At 35.6% G+C, this 22324-nt stretch overlaps 1 protein-coding gene across 1 annotated transcript in view; it reads right to left on the bottom strand.

The window, feature by feature from the left end:
• KIAA2026 (KIAA2026 ortholog) overlaps nucleotides 1-22218 on the bottom strand; it is a 53229-nt gene extending 31011 nt beyond the window's left edge. Inside the window, exons 1-4 of the mRNA XM_042013156.1 lie at nucleotides 21556-22218; nucleotides 18874-19074; nucleotides 10788-12220; nucleotides 3601-3677 (exon numbers count right to left, since the gene is read on the bottom strand). Coding sequence (XP_041869090.1) covers nucleotides 3601-3677; nucleotides 10788-12220; nucleotides 18874-19074; nucleotides 21556-22106 — 2262 coding nt within the window. The 5' untranslated portion in view covers nucleotides 22107-22218. The remainder of the gene's footprint in view (nucleotides 1-3600; nucleotides 3678-10787; nucleotides 12221-18873; nucleotides 19075-21555) is intronic.
• Between the last annotated feature and the right edge of the window lie 106 nt (nucleotides 22219-22324).

Genomic DNA, 22324 nt, shown 5'->3' with positions numbered 1-22324 from the left:
TGAAATACTCGAATACTCTACTGAAAAGCACTATAAAAAGGGTTCAAGAAAAAACTTTGATTTTTTCATTCACAGTATGACTTGAGATGAGAAAATAAAGATGCGTGCTGACTGGGAAGAAGCTAATTCTGAAACTTCTCTCACATGGTTAACATTTCCTATCTTATAGAATGAAGCTAGCGTTTTGAAGAAAGGATGAAAAAAACAGTAATGAAAATAACGAAGTGTACTTCACATGATCATTTTGATATGGACTCTAGATGCTATTTCTCCCAATGAGATTCTTATTTATGTTTCAGTGTTCTTTGCTCATGGTTGGTAATTGGTGGAACTTAGCAATTCAATTTCCTGCCAACAAGATTGCCTTCTGACTTGTTTTGTATGTTTTTATGGGTAAGTTAACATTAAGGCAAAGAAAAAAGTATTAATGTTACAATCTAATAATTCTGTCACATTCTGAGAGCTTACTGGCAGTTTCACATACGGCTCCTGAAGAACACACTTTCTAATCACTTATCATGAAAAAAACAATCAGAAGTGAAAAAAAATTTCCTTTTTGAAATACCAGAGAGAGTGAAATATTTGCCCCTATTCTCTAGAACACTACATGGTAGCTTAAAGATTCAGGTTGTAAACATTTACATTAATGTAATCTCATTAGTTGTGTACATGTTAACATGAGTACATGCAACACAGACACCATCACATCCAGCACAGTACTTACTACATAGGGACTTATTTTTCATAGGCAATAAGCATCCTGTTTTTCAACTGTATAGAGTGGAAGCTTCAGGTACTCAGTATTCAGTAAAATTTCAAATTCAGTGTTCAACTTTCATGTTATGATACAACCTCAGATCTCAGTAATCTCTCAAAGACTTTCATGACTCCTAAAACGTCAAGGAAGAAATACAAAGAAGTCCCCCCATAACTTTTAAAGGAAAGACGGGGAACCAAGCTCCATTCCAACTTGGGACTTTTCTGTATTCAATTTATAAATGAACTCTTTAGCATCATAGAACCATATCTAATCTGTGGATCTATAGATAAATACAAACCTAGTGTACTCCCCCAGATCACTGATGTCTCTCCTTGCCCCCTTAACTTCAGACAAACTTTTCACACAATTTTTACACACTTCAACAGGGTCTCATCTTTATTTCAGGTTATTTGTGTAATGATTGTTATTTATAATTGCATTTCCTACGAAGCTGCTCTTTTATCACTGATATCTACACGTGGAAAACGTTCAGATATCCCACTTTTGAGATCTGCATTTAATATAGACCACAGCTGATAACACTGAAATTGTTCAAGACACACTGAAACAGAGTGTTCACGTTCCTTTTCTCCTTAATTATCATACATGTAGGTCCATATGGCTAGGTGTGAACGTACATGAGGCGAAAGGAGAAAAGACTCAGGGAAGCACTGGTTACCAAACCTAAATGTACTCTGTAACTGGAAAAAAACCCCAAAACACATTAATGTCCCTTCTGTACAGCAGTGCAATTACTGTTAATTTCTTTAAAATGTTAATGAGCAACAGTAATAAGTAGCTTGGAACTCAGAATAATAAGCAAGAGACAAATCATGATCTATGAAGCTGTAAACTCACTTCTCCAATAATTTTTAAAATATTAAAACCAGGACTTGGTTTTTGTGCCTTTTTATTTGGTAAAAAGGATTTAATTTGCATCTGCTTTCGATTTGAGTTTGTTTTGTTTTGGTTGTTTTTAGGGGTTTTGTGGGTTTTTTTTAAAGCAGCCTTGAGCTATATACTATAAAAATGGCATTCTAAATATTAGATTAGGTAGCACTATTATCTCCTGAATTTTTGTTAGTAATTGATTTTGATTTGTGTCACTGCACACATTAGAAGACTTATTAATACAAATTTACTCAGCTTTAAAACTAAGTCATAATTTTCAGGTAAAAGATTTATCTACACTTAAGTATAGAACCTAATCCTACAAAATAAAGTGCCTTCTGGTTGGGTTTGGGGTTTTTTTACACTTGTAGGCTGCATATTATGAAGGCTGCATATGTAGGAAACATATTATACTTTTTAATTTATTAACTTTCACTCCAAAAGAACTGATGGGTAGACATGAATAGCAATATTCTTGTGGTTATACCCTCCAATATATCTCACAAGGCCTATAAGCCCTAAGCCGTTTTACCAAGCATTTGAAAAATATACTTGCATTTTTAACCAGTTACATCATTTCATAGTTTGGCCATTCATGTATGTGGGGAAGAATGTATCGAAGCACACCTTACCAGACTCCAAAAGTCTAAGTATTCTTCCAAATATAAACATTTTAATTTTTGCAAATTCTTCTAACAGTCATACCTCTTGAAAGAGTCAGCTTAAGTTGCTAAAAACTGTTGTTAAAAAGCTCCTCAATAAGATTAAACTGCTCAGTACTAATCAGTCTGGGCCTCACCTAAAACAGATATGAGTCCTAGCTTTGATCAAAAGAGCCAGAACTATTTTATTATATTTTAATGTAAGGTTTTACAGATGATAATTAATATACACTTAGATACATAAATGTACCTATGTTTTATCTACTAAAGCTAAAAGGTTGGGCTAAGTTTTAGACAGTGTTTTTGACAGACTACTTAACTGTAGTAGTTTAATTATGTAAGAAGTTATTTCTAACCTTACTGTATATATCCATGGCATGCAGGTAATGTGCTTGGAAAAAAAAAATTTAGACACCATACCTATTTTTGGAGCTGTTAGGAAACATTTTACTCACCACCATTACAATATAGACAAAGTCAGTGTACACTTAAACATCAGTTGTTTCTCAACGCTGACTGTTACTAACCATTTTTAACACCAGAAATTCTACCAGTTCCATCTGAAACACATGATAATGATGGAATCAGCTGATTCAGGGTGACGGTATTACAAAACAGTCATGATTCAGCTGAGTCTACTGGCCAAACTAGCAGAGATTGCTTTCTGAAGAAAAAAAAAGATAGCCAAAGGAGAACTTCAATGGAAGCAGCCTTGCACACATAGAGAGCAACTTAGAACGGAAGTGCCGTAACACTTCTACTACAGCACCATAAAACCGTATTAGCATAATTCATACTCTTGGTGCTTTCTAGAGCCTAAGAGATCCTAGAGGCCTAGAAATCACATGGTGATGAGGAATAACAGTTGTAAGCAGGGTGAGCGCTGTTGCTTATCTTGCAAGTCCTTCAGTTAACCAAGCCAAATTCCAGTTCAAGAACCACATTGTCACATCTCATACAAAACCAAGTAATTTCATCCCAGAGAATCACATCTACCTTGAAAATGTTTTTAACAAGTCCTAGTATTTACAGGTTTTATACTGTAACAGATATATCTGGGATCATAAACAACACTGAAAACAGTGTTCAAGCTGCACATAATAAAAATTGTAAAATATTTTTTACCAAGAGAAGGTGAAATGTACTTCTAAAAATACTATCAGTTTAAGCCATTAAAACTAGAAGAAGCTTCAGTTAATATTTCCAAGGTCTCTATCAGAAACTAAAGGACTTACTTAACAGACATTCAGATTTCAACTGATTAAAACAAAAATTAAAATAATTTACCTGAAATTCTGGTATGGTAGACTTTCTGACACCTTTCCTCTTCTTTGTGATTGCTTTTTTAGATAGCGATTTTTTTCCTTGTAAGATTAAAAGAGAAAAGCTTCATAATGCTGTTTGTTTTACTTTATTAATAAAACCAAATTACATGCAGACTTGAAAGTTAAACTGCAACTGATGATAGCTTTCAGTAAAGCATGTAAACACGATGCATAAGAACTAGACTCAGCAGAAGCAAACATTAAACAAGTATCTGTGTACTGCAGTCTTTTGTGTGGGGTAGAAGGAAAAAAAAAGAAGAAAAAGAAAAAGCCTACTAAAATTTCAATAATACAGACTCTAAAAATCTAAGTCATAAAAGTAACATTCACACCACTCTTTCGAAAGAAGTGAAATCTAGAACTTAAGGCACAAATGTAAGAAATATAGCATCTTACCTGCAAGATTTTTTTCTCTAACACTGTAAAGAATCACATTAGGATCTGGGATCTCAGTATCTAAAAAGACGCACTCAAAAGACAAGCAGTATCTAGAAATCCCTGATTGAACATACTGAATTTACCAAGGAAATCAGATTGATTTGTTTTTTCTGCCTGTGGCAATACCTAACATTTTTAGAAGAATGCAAACAACTTCCTATAATGCACTTCACACGCAGCTGTGCTATATACAAACCCAGATGTAACAAAAAATCTCTTTGAAGGTAAGGCAAGTGCTCTACTGCCTACACTATCAGAGTTCACAAGTCATATGCATTTCTCAAATCAAGTAGTTATGTCACAGCAAGACAGCAAGGTTTCTTATATGGTTATTTCTACATTTATACCATAAATTTGAACAAGATCACTTTTGACTTGTTCACTCAGGCCAAAACCATCACTCTAACATTATCACTTGTTCACATTCTGGAGTCCTAAACAATAATTAAAAACCTTAAACAAAGAGAGAGCATGAAGAAAATAATCATACAATGTAGAATTTGTTGTCAACTAGCATGATTGCAGACACTTGGTAATAAGCACAGGCAGATTTGATATTTATATGAACGAAAATATTGGCAAAAATTGCACTTAACCTTCTTCCTAACAGATGCTTTAGGTGTGTGCATATGTGTATGTACATGCACATACAAATATTTATAGATGATTATGCAACTATATTTCCTGTTTATTACACTGTGAGTTTTCTGAACGTCTTACCTGACTCTGAAATAAACACAGCTATGGGACAAGGCACTTGGCTTGAAGAATCTATAGCTGAAACTCCACACAAAATCAAACTATATTAAAATCAATAAAACAACCTAGAAACTCCCCATACCAAACATATTAAAAAAATTAAAGAGCCCTCAACTACCAAAACCAAGCACTTATATATTTCACATTAGAGAGCAAGTGATAACACAGAGAAGCTTATTTATTAGAACAATAACCCAAACATTCTGACAATGGGCAAAAAAGCCAGCATTTTTGTTATATACTTTATGAATACAGCTGCGCGCTACTACTGAGAACAGTGCTGTTCATTGAATGAACTAAAGCAGACGCTTAGAAACTTTTTTGACAAACTGACTCAAAAAGAAGCCTGGTCATATGGCGGCTCCTTGTTATAGCCCTGTAAAAAAATGTTATCTGGAAATAAAATGAAAAGACAAAAAATAAGGCAGCTAGACTGTCTTGCTTCTTTACAAAAAAGAAAAATTTTAATATGTTTAAAATAAAATTTTCATTTTACTTGAATACTCTCAACTATTTTTCAACAAGTATTTCCTTGACTATTTTCAGCATCCAGTGCTATATGATGTATGATGCAGTACAATTCAAGATGTAACAGTTAAACAGAAATATTCTCTTTTCCCCAATATATCCTTATGAAAATGGCGAGGAAAATTTTTAGAAAGAGTTACAAATAATTAGAAACCGAAATAAAATAAACATTTCTTCCTTCACATCAGCATGAAAAGCTGAAAAGCATGAAGTAGGAAATACACGGAGATACAGACATACCAAAAATTCTTGTCCAGAAGCACAAGAAATATGAGCCTTACGTCATTAAAATAAAAATAGAATCTGACATATCGTGAAGCGTACCTGTTGGAATATATACGAAAAGACTTACACAGCTCCCAGGCTAGTAACTGGTGTGAGCTAAGCATGAATCTGTATAGACCAGCAACACAGTCTTTTTCCCATCTTTTTGACACCAGATGTCCTATGGTGCAGGCATTTTTTGATATCATGAATTAAAAGCTAAGAAAAAATCTACAGATATTTGTGTGATGGGAGAGAATTAATATATACAGCAAACTAATTACAGCAAATTCATCTTCTACCTCAGTAACACCCTTTTAAAATACAAAATTGATGTTAGAAGGAAGTTGTAGTGGTAGTACTGGTAATTTCTCCCTTTTAAAAAACTTGTGTATGATTTTCCAAAAATCATTTCTCAGCTTCAAACAATGGTAACAAAAACCAAATCTTTCACAATTGGCAGTTATCTGTAATTCATATGTATTACATAGGTGAAATACATTATTAAAAAGTGTATAAAAACCCATCTTTGTAACCCAGAGGTGTGATGGTTTTGTGGATTTCCTCTTAGCACCCAGACTTGCAACCGTGTAATAAACTTAAGTATCTTGTCTATGTAATTGGTTATACACACCCAGCTACTAACCCTGACTGGATAACAAAATCACTAGTGAGAGGCAACTTCTCAAATCACTTCACTGAGGTCTGCTAGAGATCTTTGGCCCATAATCCCAGGTGAAGAAACTATTTCAAGGGCTTATATTAATTCCTGAGCAGATCAAGTAATGTTTCTGACAGCAGTTAGATCACAGTGCATTTTGAATCATGGTGTAGTGTACCTTTCAGAGCATACTCAATTACAAATATATTTAACTGCTGACTAAAAGCAAACAATTAGAAAAACCTTAGAACCTTATTAGAACCTTACTAAACCTTAGTAGAACCCTAAGTCCTTACTAGAAAAGTATTTCTAATTAAGAATCTCATATACATAATCTGTTTAGTTCACTGACTCAATTCAACACAGCCTGCTTCCTTCCCACATTGAAAGACATTCCTGTGTAACTTTACGTTTACTAACAATTTACTGTGATATAATTACTAATTATGTCTCCACACAGCCTTTTCCAAAAGGCTCCACACTTCAGTTTGGTTTCAGTTCAGAGCGGAAGAGACAATGAGGCATCTCACCCCCAAAAGGAGTTCATAGGAAATCAACATTTTATTAACCAAGAGCCCCTTAGCCAGCTCTGTGAAAATTCTTATACATTAAACTTAAATTCAGTAAGCGCAGGAGGTACCTGACTGCTATAGGTTTTCATTTCAAGCCAAAACAAATTCTACAGATAATATCAGTGAATAGATATGCAAGCAATTAATAAAGTAACATAACAACTAGGGCCTGAATACTAATTATGAGCATCCAAAAAACACTCTAGAGAGATTAGATGCAACTAAAACATAAGCCCTCTCAAGTTGGTCTTGCATCTAAAGGTGAAGAAGGGGAAACAAAGAAATAATATTGATCTCTTCTAGTACTAGTTTAGGGGCAAAAAAATGAGACTAGTAAAACACTAAACCCCAAAAATGTTCCTGATACTTGTAAATTACTTCAGCAAGATCAGAACAATACAACCTATTTATAACTTGTTCACATTGGGATCAATTGATTCAAAAACAGAAACTTTTTTACAGATCTAGTAAAACTTTTTATTGTGAACTCTGCTATTTGAGTTCTTGGGGTTTCTCCTTGAAGAACAAAAGCAATGCCCATCCACGCTTCAAATTATAAAGTGACAACACAGAGCAATTTTTAATAAATACTTATTTTAATAATTATTTTTATAAGAATGAAACTTATTTGTTGGATATGGAGCAGAGTATCTTTATCCCAGATGGGGCAACAGATGTTTTTAATATCAAACGCTAACTCAGAAGTATTTGTCATGGTAGAATACAGTTAAGTTAGCCCTGTCCAACTGCAAGACTTTCTGTTTTTTCATTACATTCTAGCAGCAACTGCAGTGTTCTCAAATTAAATAACAGGCCCTGTATCTTTCTGTTAACAAATTTGTAAGACACACTTCATGTCTTTCAAAGATTTGGCAACTACTGAGCATATCCTGTTTCCTTTTACTCTCCTATTCTTCTATCTTGCTTCCAGCAGCTCTTCTTTTAGAAAATATAACATGGTACAATCTGGAAAATGAAGCATCATTACATTTTGAAGCTTCCATATTGACACAGCATACACTTTTACATAGTCAAATGAGCTAAGTCAGTCCGAACAAGTGCATTAATATTGCTGATTTACAGAACAATGTAAAGAAACCCTATAAAACCTGTATCTCTGAAGACAGCGGCACTGAAGCTTAATGCATGGAGTACATTGTTACAACTTGCTGGAATACCTCACAATGTTTTAACATGATCAACAGGCTGTTCTTTTATCTACAGGCTTGACAACACGACAAAGTTTTTACAACACTGAAGAGAAAAGTCTCCAAAAGACTTCTGAAGATTAAACTCCCAAGGACAGTAAACCAGGCACTACAAAGTTGCTGCAAGGCTGTTAAATTTATTTTCTTACGTTCAAGCAATGTTTGACTTCACACACAAAATGCAATGGTACTCTAAAGAAATAAAATATATAGTAAAATGGACTTCAAGCAGGCAGACTATTATGAATCTTCCAGAGCATGAGTACAGGGTATGGAATTTACAACCAAGGTTCTTCTAAACTAGTGTGCTGTACTGGTGTTTTCTATACCAATTGGAATAAAAAGAGATTCAATTTACACTTACTTCAACCTCTGTTTCAGGCACATCACAGTTATTTCAAATAGCCTCTGGTCCCTCCTATTTTCTCAACCCTACAGATGTTCTGAATTTCATCCAATCCCCTTTTCAAACATGCAATTGTAGGATTCTCATGCTCTTGTACTGTGCCTTGCACTGAAACTTTTATTTATCTAACTCCAGTAAGAAAATAACATTCAAAAATGAATGCATCGCATGCAGTTGTTTACAGAACTGTTCTCTCTGATTCTGTCTTTCCATTACGTTTAGTACTACTCTGTCAATAATATTGACACAGAACACTGCCACAATAATTAATAACCATCACCTTGTTTCAAAGACATAGATTCAGTAAAGTGGTTACACCTTTTCATAAACTGTAAGAAAACTGTGTCTTATGGTAAAGGTCGTAACATAGCTGTATTCTCCAGTAAGTTTTGCTCACAATATTTCTGTGAGGTTTTCAGATGGAAAAAACTGACCATTCTATATTCATGATGGGTACCACTGCCACAGCAAGTCAGGAGTATGCAAATCATCTCAATAGAAACACAAACTGTGACTCAGTTGCTTTTAGCTGCCTAAGACAACTAACAGCAGGAAAAAAAAATTGTTGAAAACTAATGAAAGGTATTCACTTTTACATTCCTGATGTTCTCTTCTACTCACTGAGTACAGTTCATTTAAAGAACATTGTAAAGAGTTATTACGGTTAGGATCAGATTTAAATCAAGTGTCTTTGTGGACTCAGAACAAGATTTACTAAATCACTTTTTCTGCTCTACATTGTAAGGGAATCTTTAAATAGAAGATTTAATTTCAGACAATCTTTAAGAATTACTACTTAGCCTTAAACATTACGAAATACTACAAAACAAGAAGGTATTAGCATTAGTTGAATCCAATCCTACCCATTTCAGCCTAGCAGCTACAGGAGCAATGGACATATAACAACCATAGGAAGAAAAGTGCTTTCTCGCAATGTTGTAAAGTTATTGCAAAATTTTCTCCAGCAAGGTCAAATGAAGAAGTAGTCAGAATAAGATGGGAAATGCCTCAACATATCAGGAGATAAAGAACAACAGTTCCATAAACTAGAGTCCTTGTTTGCCACTTGGGTTATTATTCAGTTTGCCTGGTTTTAAGAATGAAAACATTGATGCATTTATGGAACTAACAGTCACAAAGGTGAACGTAAAATACATTAGTTTCCCTGAATACTACATATATGAACTTCAACTGCAACTCCTAAAGTCTCTGTTTAGATGTGGGCAGTGAAATATTTTGGAAGGAGGAATTTATGATTTAAATGGTAAAACAGTTCTTTGGATGTTATGTGCAAATATTTAGGATCTAAATATTACTTGTTCTCTTAGCCTTAGATTTTGACTTCTAGCTAAATGCACTGCCAGCAGATCTTGGCTAGCTTCTTACTCTTCAGAAGACATTTTTTTGTCACCCGGATTCTTGGTTTTGGCTTTCTGCTTTTCAGATGAAATCCAGTATTTATCTGTCAGTCTACACCATTCTGAAGAGCAGCCTCACACTTCAAAAAATACGTTTGAAGGAGTCTGCTAAAATCTAGCACAGATAACTTAGCCCAGGACTCAACAGGATGAAGCTTCTTTGGTGCTTCATTTGACATCAAAAACACTACAGCTACCTGAACAATTCAAACTGACTTAAGGATTTTGTAACTTTACTGTTTGCAAATACCTTTAAAATTTTCCAGTGAGTTAACTGAAATCTGGGTTGTATATCACTCACCTGAAACATTTAACTAGATGCTATCCAATTCCGTAACAAAAATGTCGTCAGCATAAAATCTGATGCTGATGCATCCCTATTGTTGGACTCAATCAGGCCCACAGTCAAAGCAGTACTGTTCGGTGACCTAAGACTGCACAGGTCCACTGAGTGATTTTAGATTTATGATCTCATGTAATTACTCCGTGTTTCTTCATAATTTGAATAAGGTAGTATTACCAAAAAGGGGAGAAACATTTCTACAATCACTGTAATACAACATACCATAAAATGCCTTCAAGTGACACTCTCTGATGCTAACCAGTCAGTCACATTCATTCTCCTCAATATTTTTTGCAACAAGTGAACTCTTCCAATTAATTATGTTCTCTAAATATACATTCTGCAAATTAATTACAGTTTAATCAGCTGATGGTTTATATGCTTGTGTTATCAGGGAAGTAACTTTGACTCTAAAATTAATATCCAAGTTGTTTAATGCAATAAGGTTCTGCTTTTTCACAAAATAAAATGTAGACTTATCAACTAAGGAAAAAAGCTTTCAAAAAATCTGTGTCCTCCTAATTTTTACTGTAAGTAAAAACGTCGACTTACCAGACTTGTGCTTCTTATGTTTTGCTTTCTTTTTAATTATAAACAACTTGTTCTGGATCTCAGATTTATATGATTTGAATGAATGAAGATGAATCTCACGCTTTCTTTGCAAGTCATCAAGTTTTCTCTGTAGATTTTCATTCAGAATATCCTTCAACTTCTTTTTTTTTTTTTTCTTTTTTTTTGCCAGCATCTTACTTAGTTTCCTATTATTTTGCAGTGAGGTTTCTAGCACCACTTCTTTAGTAGATTCATGGTAACTTCTGTCTTGGTTGTCATTATGAGTGCCGTTGACGTGCATTTGGCAAGCTTTCAGTGTGTTCTCCTCTAACAGACTCAGCTCAGACCTTACTCTGGCCATTTCAGTGCAACCTTGTCCATTCTCCACATCTGTTATTTCTTCTGAACTAGGGTGACCACCCATATGAACAATCTCTCCTGAAGTAATCAAATTCCTGAAGTTCTCTATAAAACAACCAGGTTTTTTGATGTCACAAACTCTTGAGGCTTTTATTTCACAGTCAATCTTCATCTCCTCTGTAGTGACTCTAAAGCTACCTAAACATGCTTTTTTTTCTGGACAGGTAACAATGGAGTCCATACTTTTCTCTCCTTCTGTCTTGGAATGACACAGCAGTTCTCTACCAGCAGAACTGATCTCCCCATTGCTTTTGCTTCCGTATTCATGTTTTACTCTTTCTGATTTAATACGTGGCACTTTTTTGACTTTGATGGGAAGAGATGGGAATTCAGGAGCCTGAAAAGGTTTTTGTTTGTAAATTCGAACATCTGCACCACAGAACTGTGGAAAGTGAACATATGCATTCTCCAAGCAGTCATAACCAAGAATTACTTCTCTGCATTCATGGATAGGCTGACCTAGCACCGCATCCTGAACATCCTTTTGTGTTTCATACACGAAGTCACAGAGACCTTTTAGCAGCCATACTTTTTGGTAGAATGGTAGCTCATGAAATGGTTTTTCCCCCAAGGGATTAACTTCTCCAAGCACTTTGAAAAACTGGGGACATAATCCAAGTTTTTCTGCAGCACCATTAGGATTGTCAGTCTGCCCTACAATGGTATACCAGTGTTGCACTTTCTTTCTGAGTGCTGCTTCCCAAGTCCTGTAGGAAAATGTAGGCCTGCGATGTAATGTAGATCTGCGATGAGGAGGACTTAACAAAGAAGTCATTATTTTAGATAAAAAAACATTACACTGAGGCATCAGAAGACAACGTTCCAATTCATAGAATACTATTTCAGGTAAATTTAAAATCTGTTGTGCTAAACAAAGAAAATGACCAATAGATGGAATCTCCCACATTGTCTCCATCCTTGTAGGTGCTGCTTGAGCTAAAAGTGATTTTTCCCATTCTTCTATTTCTTTCTGAATAGCTTCTTCTGCTTCTTTTCTTTCTTGATCTCTCTGCCTATTAAAAGAAATTTCATGAAAATTCAGATATTGGGTGAACAAAAAGAAATGAGGGAGAAAAAACCCCAAAACTACAGTATGACAAACATATTTCTCTTGAAGTAATAAAGGGCACAGTAAAACTAAAGTTTTACTTCAGTTTGTCTTACTTTGCAGTGCACAACACATCACTGGACCAAAATGGGAAATTATAGTCTTTTGTTTCTATCATCACTAGTTTAAAAAAGGGGAAAAGGTTAGAAAAAAGCCTGGCAAATATCAATAGTCTGAGTTCTTTAGATTTTTGGATTTTAACAAAAATGTATTTCCTTCCCCAACCCCTTTTTATCAGAATTAAGTGTTTCCAACAAACCATCCAACAAATTCCAGGTAAATCTTGCTTTCAAATGGTTGCCCTGTGGCTTGCATCACCTGCATTGTACCTCCCTTGCTCAGCCCACAAGTGTACATACAAACTCCTTCACTTACATGCACAACAGCCATTTTCCCTCCCACCCAAAGGTGTGCTACTAGTTAGTTTGCAATGGTGGTCAAAAAAGAAACAAGTATCAGGACGCATGAAGAACGTGATGGAAAATAATACTGAAAATAAAATGTTATTACATTAATTGGTTTGCCCTCACCTGAAAAAATGTATTCAGCTCTGGTCCCCCTATCTAAAAAACAGGATAGAGCAGAAATAACGTGCATTCAGAGAAAGAGGTTATCAGAAATCAGAGGCCTCTAAAAACTTCTGAGTAATCTGGGAGTCCACACAAAACACTAGCAAGAGGAAATATGACAGCAATATGTAAACTTCATATGATAGACTGGGAACGTCTATTTGCTTTTATTTGTAAATTCATCATGAAATTTAAGGGCAACAAATGTCAGAAAAAGAAATGCTTCCATTTCAGATAATCAATTACATGCAGCTTACCATCTATCTAAGACAGAATATATGTTAATTTATTTCCAAAGCAGAAAACTGGATATCTGCATGAATCACACAAATATCAAAGACTACCAACAGAAGGATATTTTCTTTAATGCTGCACTAACATTTTTGCCTGAAAGCACGACCAGATTCCAAAAGACAGGATTAGGATACAGCTGCACTTACAGAAAATTTATTAGAGCTCATCCTAAGCTTCTCCTACCTTTTTCTCTGAAGCTTCTATCACTGGTAAAAACTATAATCTAACTCTTACACAAACGTGACCTGCTACCAGAATTTACACATCCTCATTTCCAAATTGCAAACCTCCAATTTTATTTCTTCATAAAAAAGTAGCAAATAAATGTCATGTACCCATTCCAAATTCAGCAAAAGAGAAATGATACATTAAAATGTTTCTTTTGACAACATGACGCTAATAGTGGCTTCTAGCTTGAAGGGCATGCATTTCAAGCATTAACTATTGACTAGCTATCTTAACAATGTAAAAAATGCAACAAACCTAGCTTAGTCCATATTTTAGTATCAGCACAGGAGAAACATGCCATATGTATGCAAAATAACATAAAATACAGTTACGATTCCACCGAATACTTTATATTCTATAATCAAATTAAATTTTCAGTGACTTGTTACCATACTTGGAACAAAAATTTTTAATACCACATACATGCATTCTTGTTATTTAAACATCTAGTAAGTGCAGAAAGACAGACTCATGTAAAACATAAAAGGTAAAAGCAAACAGGTCAGTAAATTCTTAACTTCAGACTCCCAATGCAGCATTAACTGCATCGAATAGAATATAAATTATGACATATAAAGAATGGAATATAAAGACAAAATCCCACTTTTCAGCACAAAATCTTACTAGCCATTCTTGCTGAATAAACCACTAAATTCAACCGTTACTACTTGCACAGGTAAAGTGGGCATTATTTTATTCTGATTTATGTTCTATTTCAATGTGCTAATATTGCATTCATATAATAAATAAAAATAACTGAAAATAATAAATAAAAATAACTAATGTCCAAGTGAGGCAGAGGGAGAAATGATATTAAGCACAAAGTGGTCTCAAATGTAAATCTCATAGCACTCCTGGATCCCACTCCCTCACTCCTCCTAAATGTATGACATACTTCCTAATAACCTCCTGCCTTCAAAAGGTGTGAAACCTATTAACATAATATGGAAATGAGACTAAATTAGTGAGTACATGGTGAGATGGAACATATGTAGAAACAATAGCATTTCAGTATTGTCTAATAAAAAAAAAGCTGTAGCTGATGCAAAAATACCATCTTTGCAAAGAGTTTCAACTTCCTACCAAGTAGTAATTTAAATCAAGGTAGGATTATCAAAATAAATACAATACTCTAGATTCACCTCTGTCTAGATAAAATTACAATTACTGTATCATTTTTAAGAACGTTTAAAAAGGTTCTTTAAAAAGAAAAATATAAGTTTTTTCACTAGTAAAAATTTTGCCTTGTTTTTACACTGTTGTTTTATCGTATCTGTTGTCATTCCATTCTCAGCAGACATTCAATAAAAAATTTCATATCTTCATTATTGAAGTCTTCCTACTAGCATGTTTTGGAGGGCACAGCTTTTTCCTGGGGTGGTTTTTTTCAAGAGGATAAAGGGAAGTAAAGAGGGAATAGGAGACAGGGCAAGGGAGCAGGGGTGAAGGAAGAAAGAAACTGGAGAGAGGGGTAAGAGAATGACATTTGATATTTTAGCGGCACAAATATCTTTACACTGAGAAATTCTCTGAACATACAAATTTGGCTTTTATGCCGACAGCAGTTGTAAAAAACCCTGTTGTTTCATACTTTCATTTACATTTACCAGAAATATGTTTGCAGATATGTATTGGACTTCCAGCAATAGCAGAACTATTCTAAGGTGAAGCTGACTTTTCCTAGACTAACAACAGCCATATTTCTAGAACACACCTGCATCAGTTGTTTTGCAGCTCTCGTGCAGCATCTGACCTTAAAACCCATCAAACATGATACCCAAGTAGAGACAACACCTAAAAGAGAGTCCAGACATAACTCCCTACTTTTCTTATAATTTCCTCCCTTATTTAAGGCAGCAGACACAAATCACCAGCAAATTCCTTCTTGCTTGCAACAGGAGACTTCTTGGTGAGGAAAGGAGACAAAGCTTAGATTTTATTTTGTTCTCCCAATTATCACTTCTAACCTTAGGTGTTGATTCACTGGTAAAAGGTCAGACACTGGAATCTAATGATAAGATACAGACAACTGTTTTAATTCTACAATAACTTGTTTTTTCAAACTTTCTTTTAAAAAATAAAGCAGAAAGTTACATACAGACTAGCAATACATATTATTCTAAATTAAGCCAAGATTTAGTAGTCAGAAGATAGTAAATTTAGAGATGCCCATGCAACCTTATTTCTGTACCCCCAATATCTTAAATCATATTATTACTTACTCTATATTTTTTCATAGAATCCAGTTAATTCCATACTAACATCCTCATAAAAAGCAAAACTGATTATATAGGCATACCTTGTTCCACAATTTCCTTAATTAAATTACCAAATTGCAGCCAGAATTCAATTCTCTAAATGTTTCAATGACCATGTCTGAAACTTATCCCAGGATCTTGTTTTCAGAGATGGTAAAGACACAGAACTGCCTAGCATAATTTTCAACAAACTACAGCCACACAGACACTTAATTCCCACTGAAATCAACCAGTTAATTATCTGCCATTCACTGGTGGTTTTGAAAATTTCAGTAGGAATCTACCTTATACTTCAGTATCTAACTAGTCACGCATTTCCAATTATAAAATAATTCCACAATTACTTATTGTTAACTAATACGTAAACTAGTTGATTTGTTACTTACTTAGCATGTAGCCAAGCAACTGGGTAGAAACTCATAGAAAAGTAATTAATAATTCGAAAAATAGTTAGTATTCTGACAATTACAACAACTGAGCAAAAGGAATGCTTAAAAACAAGACTGACAATAATAGTAAATCAGATGTTGTCATATATGTACTTTGGCGGGAGAGGAAGTGCTTTTTCCGCTGTACAAAAACTATTAGGTGCAAAATAGTGAAATCAGCTTTGCAATGATATCTTCTCAGTTTTTACATGTTGAGTCTACTATTATGAATGTATCCCCTGGAGAAAGTTACAAAACATTACATAAAGAAAAGTGTAACTGATTGTGCAAGAAATGGATAAATTACAAGAAAAAGAGAACTCTCAACAAAGGATACCTATATAACAACAGTAACTAACAGATTTGAAGTAGAATTTCCCTGAAGATAAATGCAGAAGAGAAGATAAAAATCCCACTTCAGAATGTTCTTCCAAAATATACAGTTGAAAAAAGCTCACAAAATCAATTCAAGGGTTTTGTGGGGAAGAAATAATCAAACATTATTTTAAGGATTTAATTTACTAATTTAATTTGTATTTTATTTTTATTTCTGTACAATATACATTATAAGATTTGTTTATATTTTTGAATATTTAAATTTAATTTTAGTTTTATTTAATTCTCATCATAAGATGCCTGTGTCTTACAAAAGTACCTAAACATCTAAAACAAAGAATTTATATATAAACTTGGACTTCAACAGACAATTTCTTTAGCTATGAGGCTAAGTTATGTAGAAAGGCCCTTGCATTTATACCCTTATTTATTTGGGACTGAAAGCATGCAACTCTTAGCATGCAACTCTTAGACATTCTAAACTAAGATAATTTATGGCTAGTAAGTACAAGCACACTGAGTCACCCACTAGATGGCCAGAAACGGAGCCCTTTTCTTTATGTTCCTGATAACTCATCTGAAAGTTGGGTGAAGAGCAAGTGCTGCCTATCCAAACATAACTGTCAGTACGGTGCTCTCCAACTAAAATACCCAAGGCTACAATCTTCCATATTGTTTAGAAAGTACCTCTTCTGTTCCAACCTCAGTGTACCAGATTTCTAAAAAAACAAAAAAAAAGTAGAATAACCATTTTCTCTTCTTAATAACGTAATACATACTTTAGCAATAAGCCAAAGTAAGTTTAGAAAGTTGCAATACATTTTCAAATAAAAACAGTGTTGAAAGTATGTGCATTTATATATGCATCACTTTGAAAATTTATATACACTATAAAATGTGATCTCCACTGGAAATGTACAATGCCTTTTATAGGCCTTCCAATTTCCAAGCCCTTTTCATAAAACTGCTCGAAAAAGGTACTTTGGGAACTTTTTTGGTGAGTTGGGAAACAATTGGTACAGAGAGGTCCAAATTACTTTGAAAACATGGTGCGATTAGGCAAGAAAACTTAGACAAGATATCCAAAGCATAATTACTTGAGGAGGTCAGGAGAGTCAAAAAAATATTGAACCAGCTATCTACTGACAGATTTTTATTGCCTCTTAATAAGTGGCACGGTTCAAAATTTTAAGGTGTAAAGAGGCAAGCTAGTCATGGTCTTTTTCTGTTATCATGGAACATTCTGTAGAATCAACCATCCTTTGCACAGGTTCTGGGACTTTTGAGTGTATCCAGATACACAGATTTACCAGTTAATTACTACAGTTTTGCAGCAATGTGCTTGAAACAGGTGTATGAAAGCATAATTTTTACTTTGTTTGGTAAACTGTTCTACAGACTCTATCAGTGAATTAAAATCCAATCAAAATGTCCTTTTCCATAAAATTGTTATCAAATTCTGAGTTCTAGAACACAGAGTTGAGCAAAAATCAAGAGAATTTTACCAAAGAAACAAATCTTTGCGCTTTTTTTTTTTGCGAAGTGTGATTAGAAGATTAGTGGCTTAGAAGAAAGAAGAAAGTTCTAGAGAAAAAAAGTACTAACAGTCAAGTCAGCCATAAAGCTCCAAATCTGTTGAAAATGAAGATTACCTGCAAAATTAAGAGTGAGCTGGTTACATATGGGAAAAAGTCTACAAAGCTGTAAACTTTGAAAAAAGCTAGAAACATTTTGCTTCCTAAAGCAAATACTGTCTTACCATTTTGCTCCATGTTCAGTCACTCACTCAAATTACTGTTAAAGTATACAAACTTATAAGCTTCACTTTCCTCAAAGTGAAACATATTAACATTAAACACTGCATAGAATTATTTATCTCTTAAATTTAAGAAGACCACAAAATCTCAGAGTTATTTACAAGTACTATCTAAAATTGTTACCTAACTCACAAGCTGAAATACCAAATCAGTGGGGTAACAGCAGTGGCACTGGCAAAGATAATTTGCTTCTGGCTGTCAGTGAGGGAAGCAGTGACAAGATCATGAAATTAGACTGTAGTTAAGCATTCTGGTAGTTTTTAATCTAATTGTTGCATGAAAAACTGCCCAAGGATACGTATGAGAAACTGTAAGTGCATCAGCAGGAAATTACTGTGGATGCTTTTAGTTAATATTAGAAGTTTCACAACACTAAAATAAGAGCATCTGTAATTTAATTCAAAGCTTAAATGACTTCAGTAATTTTTCAAGGAAGTGGTACTAATTTTTTGCTTTGTGTATGCACTGTATTGAAGTAATGAACTTAAGACCGTAAGAGCACCACAACATTTATTTACCTAAAAAAGCCATAAGGAGCTAGTCTCTTTACAAAAAGCTAAAAAGCCTCTTTATATCTTTAGGACAATATAATGATTTAAAACTAAAGCAAAGCAGTTTTTCTTATTACCTCTTTTCCTCTTTTGCTCTCAGTTGCTCCTCTTGTCTTAGAACCTGAACCATCACAGACTCAAACATGCCTGTTGACAAGCCTACTAAATTTCGAGGTGTGGAACGACGTCTTGTAGAAATGCATGCTGTTGCTTTCTCATCCTCCTGCCCATAGCATCCTCTAGATGTTACAGCCAATGATGTTTTCTCTCTTAAATGCCTAGAAGAAAAAAGCAATCCAATTCACAACTACAAACTTCTGTATCAGTGACACATCAATGCCTAGCCTATGAACTATGAATTGAGCATCTTTACTCAGAAAAAAGTTATTTTTTCACCTGTCATTTTTTCCACTTTGAAAGTTCCTTTATTAAATTTCAAACTTAAACCCAACACACTAATACGACCTATGTTTACACACCAGTTAAAACCAGTGTATATTTACTACAAATTACCAAATATTATTTGGAGATTGAATTATCTATCTTAATCCACATGTATTTAGAAAGAAAAAACTTCCACAAGGCCTAAGATAAGAAAGTATCCTTTTTAGCAGACACCTAAAAATAGGGGGCTGGGTGGTGGGCAGAAAGGTGTATTAGTTGTTTTAGGCTGGGGAAGAGTATGTTAAAAACCAGTTTTGTTCTATTTAAAACTACAAAAAATGAAAGACAAAATGCTACAAATTTGTCTGCAAAGTTACATTTCTTCTTACATGGTTTCAAAATACTCCATTAAAACTAGTATGAGTTTTTCACCACCTGTGAAAACATTTGAGGGACAGAGGAGAAAAATCCAATCTCCATTCAAAAGGAATCTTCATTCTAAGGTAATTTTCTGTGGCTTGTAGGATCCAAGAATTATACAACCAATATTGATTGATTCCCTTGAGTCACTTGAAGGGGATCATTGACCTAAACACTGCGCTGTAATGATGAAAGAGTGAGTGTTCCAAGAAGTAGTTCTTCAATTTCATTTTACAAATAAAATTATGTTAAACACTTCAAGCAAATTTGTCTGATTAAAAATTGTAAAAGAACTTTGAGACTTTTAGGTTCCATAATCCTCTATACTTACAGTTACTAGAAACTTATTACTAAGCTAGTGCACACAGACATATGGAATAAATCTTAACAAATATCTGAGGAGCTAATACAAGACACATTCTCTATATACTGAGACAGGACTATTTTTAGACAGTTCAGTATTTCCTAATATTTATTTGAAAAAGACCATGCATTGAATGGAAGAAGGACAAGAGCAACTGAATTTATTTTTTTAGTCAATACCTGTATTGCTATTTGTTAACACAGTGCATGAACTAACTACACTTTCTCACAGAGTTTCTAATAAAAAGGCATCAAGCATTCTCAGGTCCTACCAAATCCAATGAGGAGTCATTTAATTCAACAAAGAGCCTTCAACAAAATGCCCCTCAATTCAATACAGTACAGATGCTACAGTCACACAATATACAGAAATCAACACAGCACAAATCTTCCAAGTTGCTATTGGTTATTTATCTGCCTGCAGTAACTCTATTAAGCCGGGAATTCTGGTATTTTTTTTTAAATCAGGTTTTACTCAAGCAAACTAGGAACCCTCATGCCCCATTACGTTCGGCTCCTTCCCTTCTAGGGTTTACCAGACTGTCCCAAAACTGCTGTTACACAGAAACAGTGTCATATACATTGTTGCTACAGCAGCACTGAATACATTAACTCTGCTTTCAGGTAACTTCTTCACCACTCTCCTCAAGTGTTCTTACTACACGAGCAAGGTTCTTACCAGCTGGCAGTTCATACTGTATGTCACTAGCAAACTTAACGCTGATGGACACGCACAGCTTTACATGTTTCCTAATACTGTTCCTTCTTCACCTTCATCCTTCACAAAAAACACCTCTTGGTTTCTACATGCAGAATACTATGTCATTCAGAAGACCGGTGGGCTTTTCACTGTAAGAAGCCACCACGGTTTTCTGATAATGACTAAACTGTGCCTATGACAAGCTCATGAGAAAGCATGTACTTCAGTTGTGATTTAAACTCGGCTTTCCACTATGAGCTCGAGAGCTTTCCATGTTTTAGCTGCTTTGGCTGATAAGAAAGTTCTTGCCACGGACTTACGTTTCAATTTACCGCGATTTCCATTTTGCCATTTAAGACTACAGTATGCCAAGCATTGTCTCTCATTTTATGATTATCAAAAAACACACCATTTCAAGGCAGGTAACTTCGGCTTAGTATTTTATTCCTACATATTTTAAGGGCGGTAAAAATTTCACAGATCGTAAAAATAACCATTTCAAAGAACCAAATATTCATGCAGAGTTTAGGTAGTTTCACGACAGAATAAAATAAAGAAAGAAGCATTTGACATCTTGTGTAAACAAGTGTCCCTCCATGTTCACAAAAGGCTTCTTTCAGAAGGAAAATCTTAGCCAGGAAATGCTGTGCTCTATTTGGTATTTTGAGGTTTGGAATTTCCAAAGGGTTTTGAATTAAGATTTGAATAGTTCTCAGTAGGAAACGCTCGTCTGCATGAAAGTATTGAAAGTTCCAGTGTTCTTTCTGTTGTGGGGTTTTGTTTGATGCCCGTTTTCTTTTAACGAAACTTTTTACGTAAAGAAACACACCCTCCTGTTCTACTTTATGTAAACAACACGTGGCACGGACCCTATAGAGTTTTCTACACCTACCGGGATAGCAGCGCCAGCTTCTGTTCCAGCATCATCTCCAGCTTCTGGGCCTGTTTGGAGAGCCAGTGATCCACACCGTGCAGCCGGTAGCAAGTCTCCAGCATGAGCCGGAAATCACACACGAAATCTGCTATCCCTGTGTACTGCCCACTGGAAAATTTCTCTTCCATTTTCAATAGCCATATTCCAGCTGGCAACTGCTGCAAGGACTGGCTGCTCTTACGGCCCGAGAAGGATCCAGCGCCTTCTTCTCCGAAAAATGCCTGATCGGCGAGGGGCTTCAGGAACGGCGCCGTCAGAGGCCGGTACTTCTCCAGCAGGAACTCGCGCAGGATGCGGTACCCCTGCTGCAGCTCGGGATTCAGGCTCTGCTGCCAGGCAGTCTGCCCTCCCGCACCATCTGCCTCCTCCGCGGGCTCCTCCATCCCGCTCCGAAGGGCCGAGGGCCGATCCGCCGGGAGGTCTCCGCCGGAGTCCATGTCTCCCGCCCCGGGCCCGTTCTCCGGCACCTGTCGGTGACCGCGGCGCTGCGCCTCGCCCGGCCTCCGCATCTGCACAGGGCTCACCTGTGCACACAGACACCGCTCAGTGCCCCGCCGGCCCGGGGGGCGGGACGCGGCCGCCGTGGGGGAGGCACCGACCGGGCTCGTGCGCGGCCCCGCCCGCCCGGGGACCGCGCCCTCGCCCTCAGGGCCCGCCCCCTTCTCCCCCCACCGCCGCCGGCGGCACCGGCGCATCCCGCCCCCCGCGTGCGCCCTTCCCGCCGGGC

The sequence above is a fragment of the Corvus kubaryi genome, unplaced genomic scaffold (assembly GCF_017639235.1).
Source record: "Corvus kubaryi isolate FWS band 111438036 unplaced genomic scaffold, C.kubaryi_AGA036_p1.0 split1-37296, whole genome shotgun sequence".
NCBI classification, from domain to species: Eukaryota; Metazoa; Chordata; class Aves; order Passeriformes; family Corvidae; genus Corvus; species Corvus kubaryi.
The sequence above is the reverse complement of the archived record's forward strand: the minus strand, read 5'-3'. Positions and strand labels throughout refer to the sequence as shown.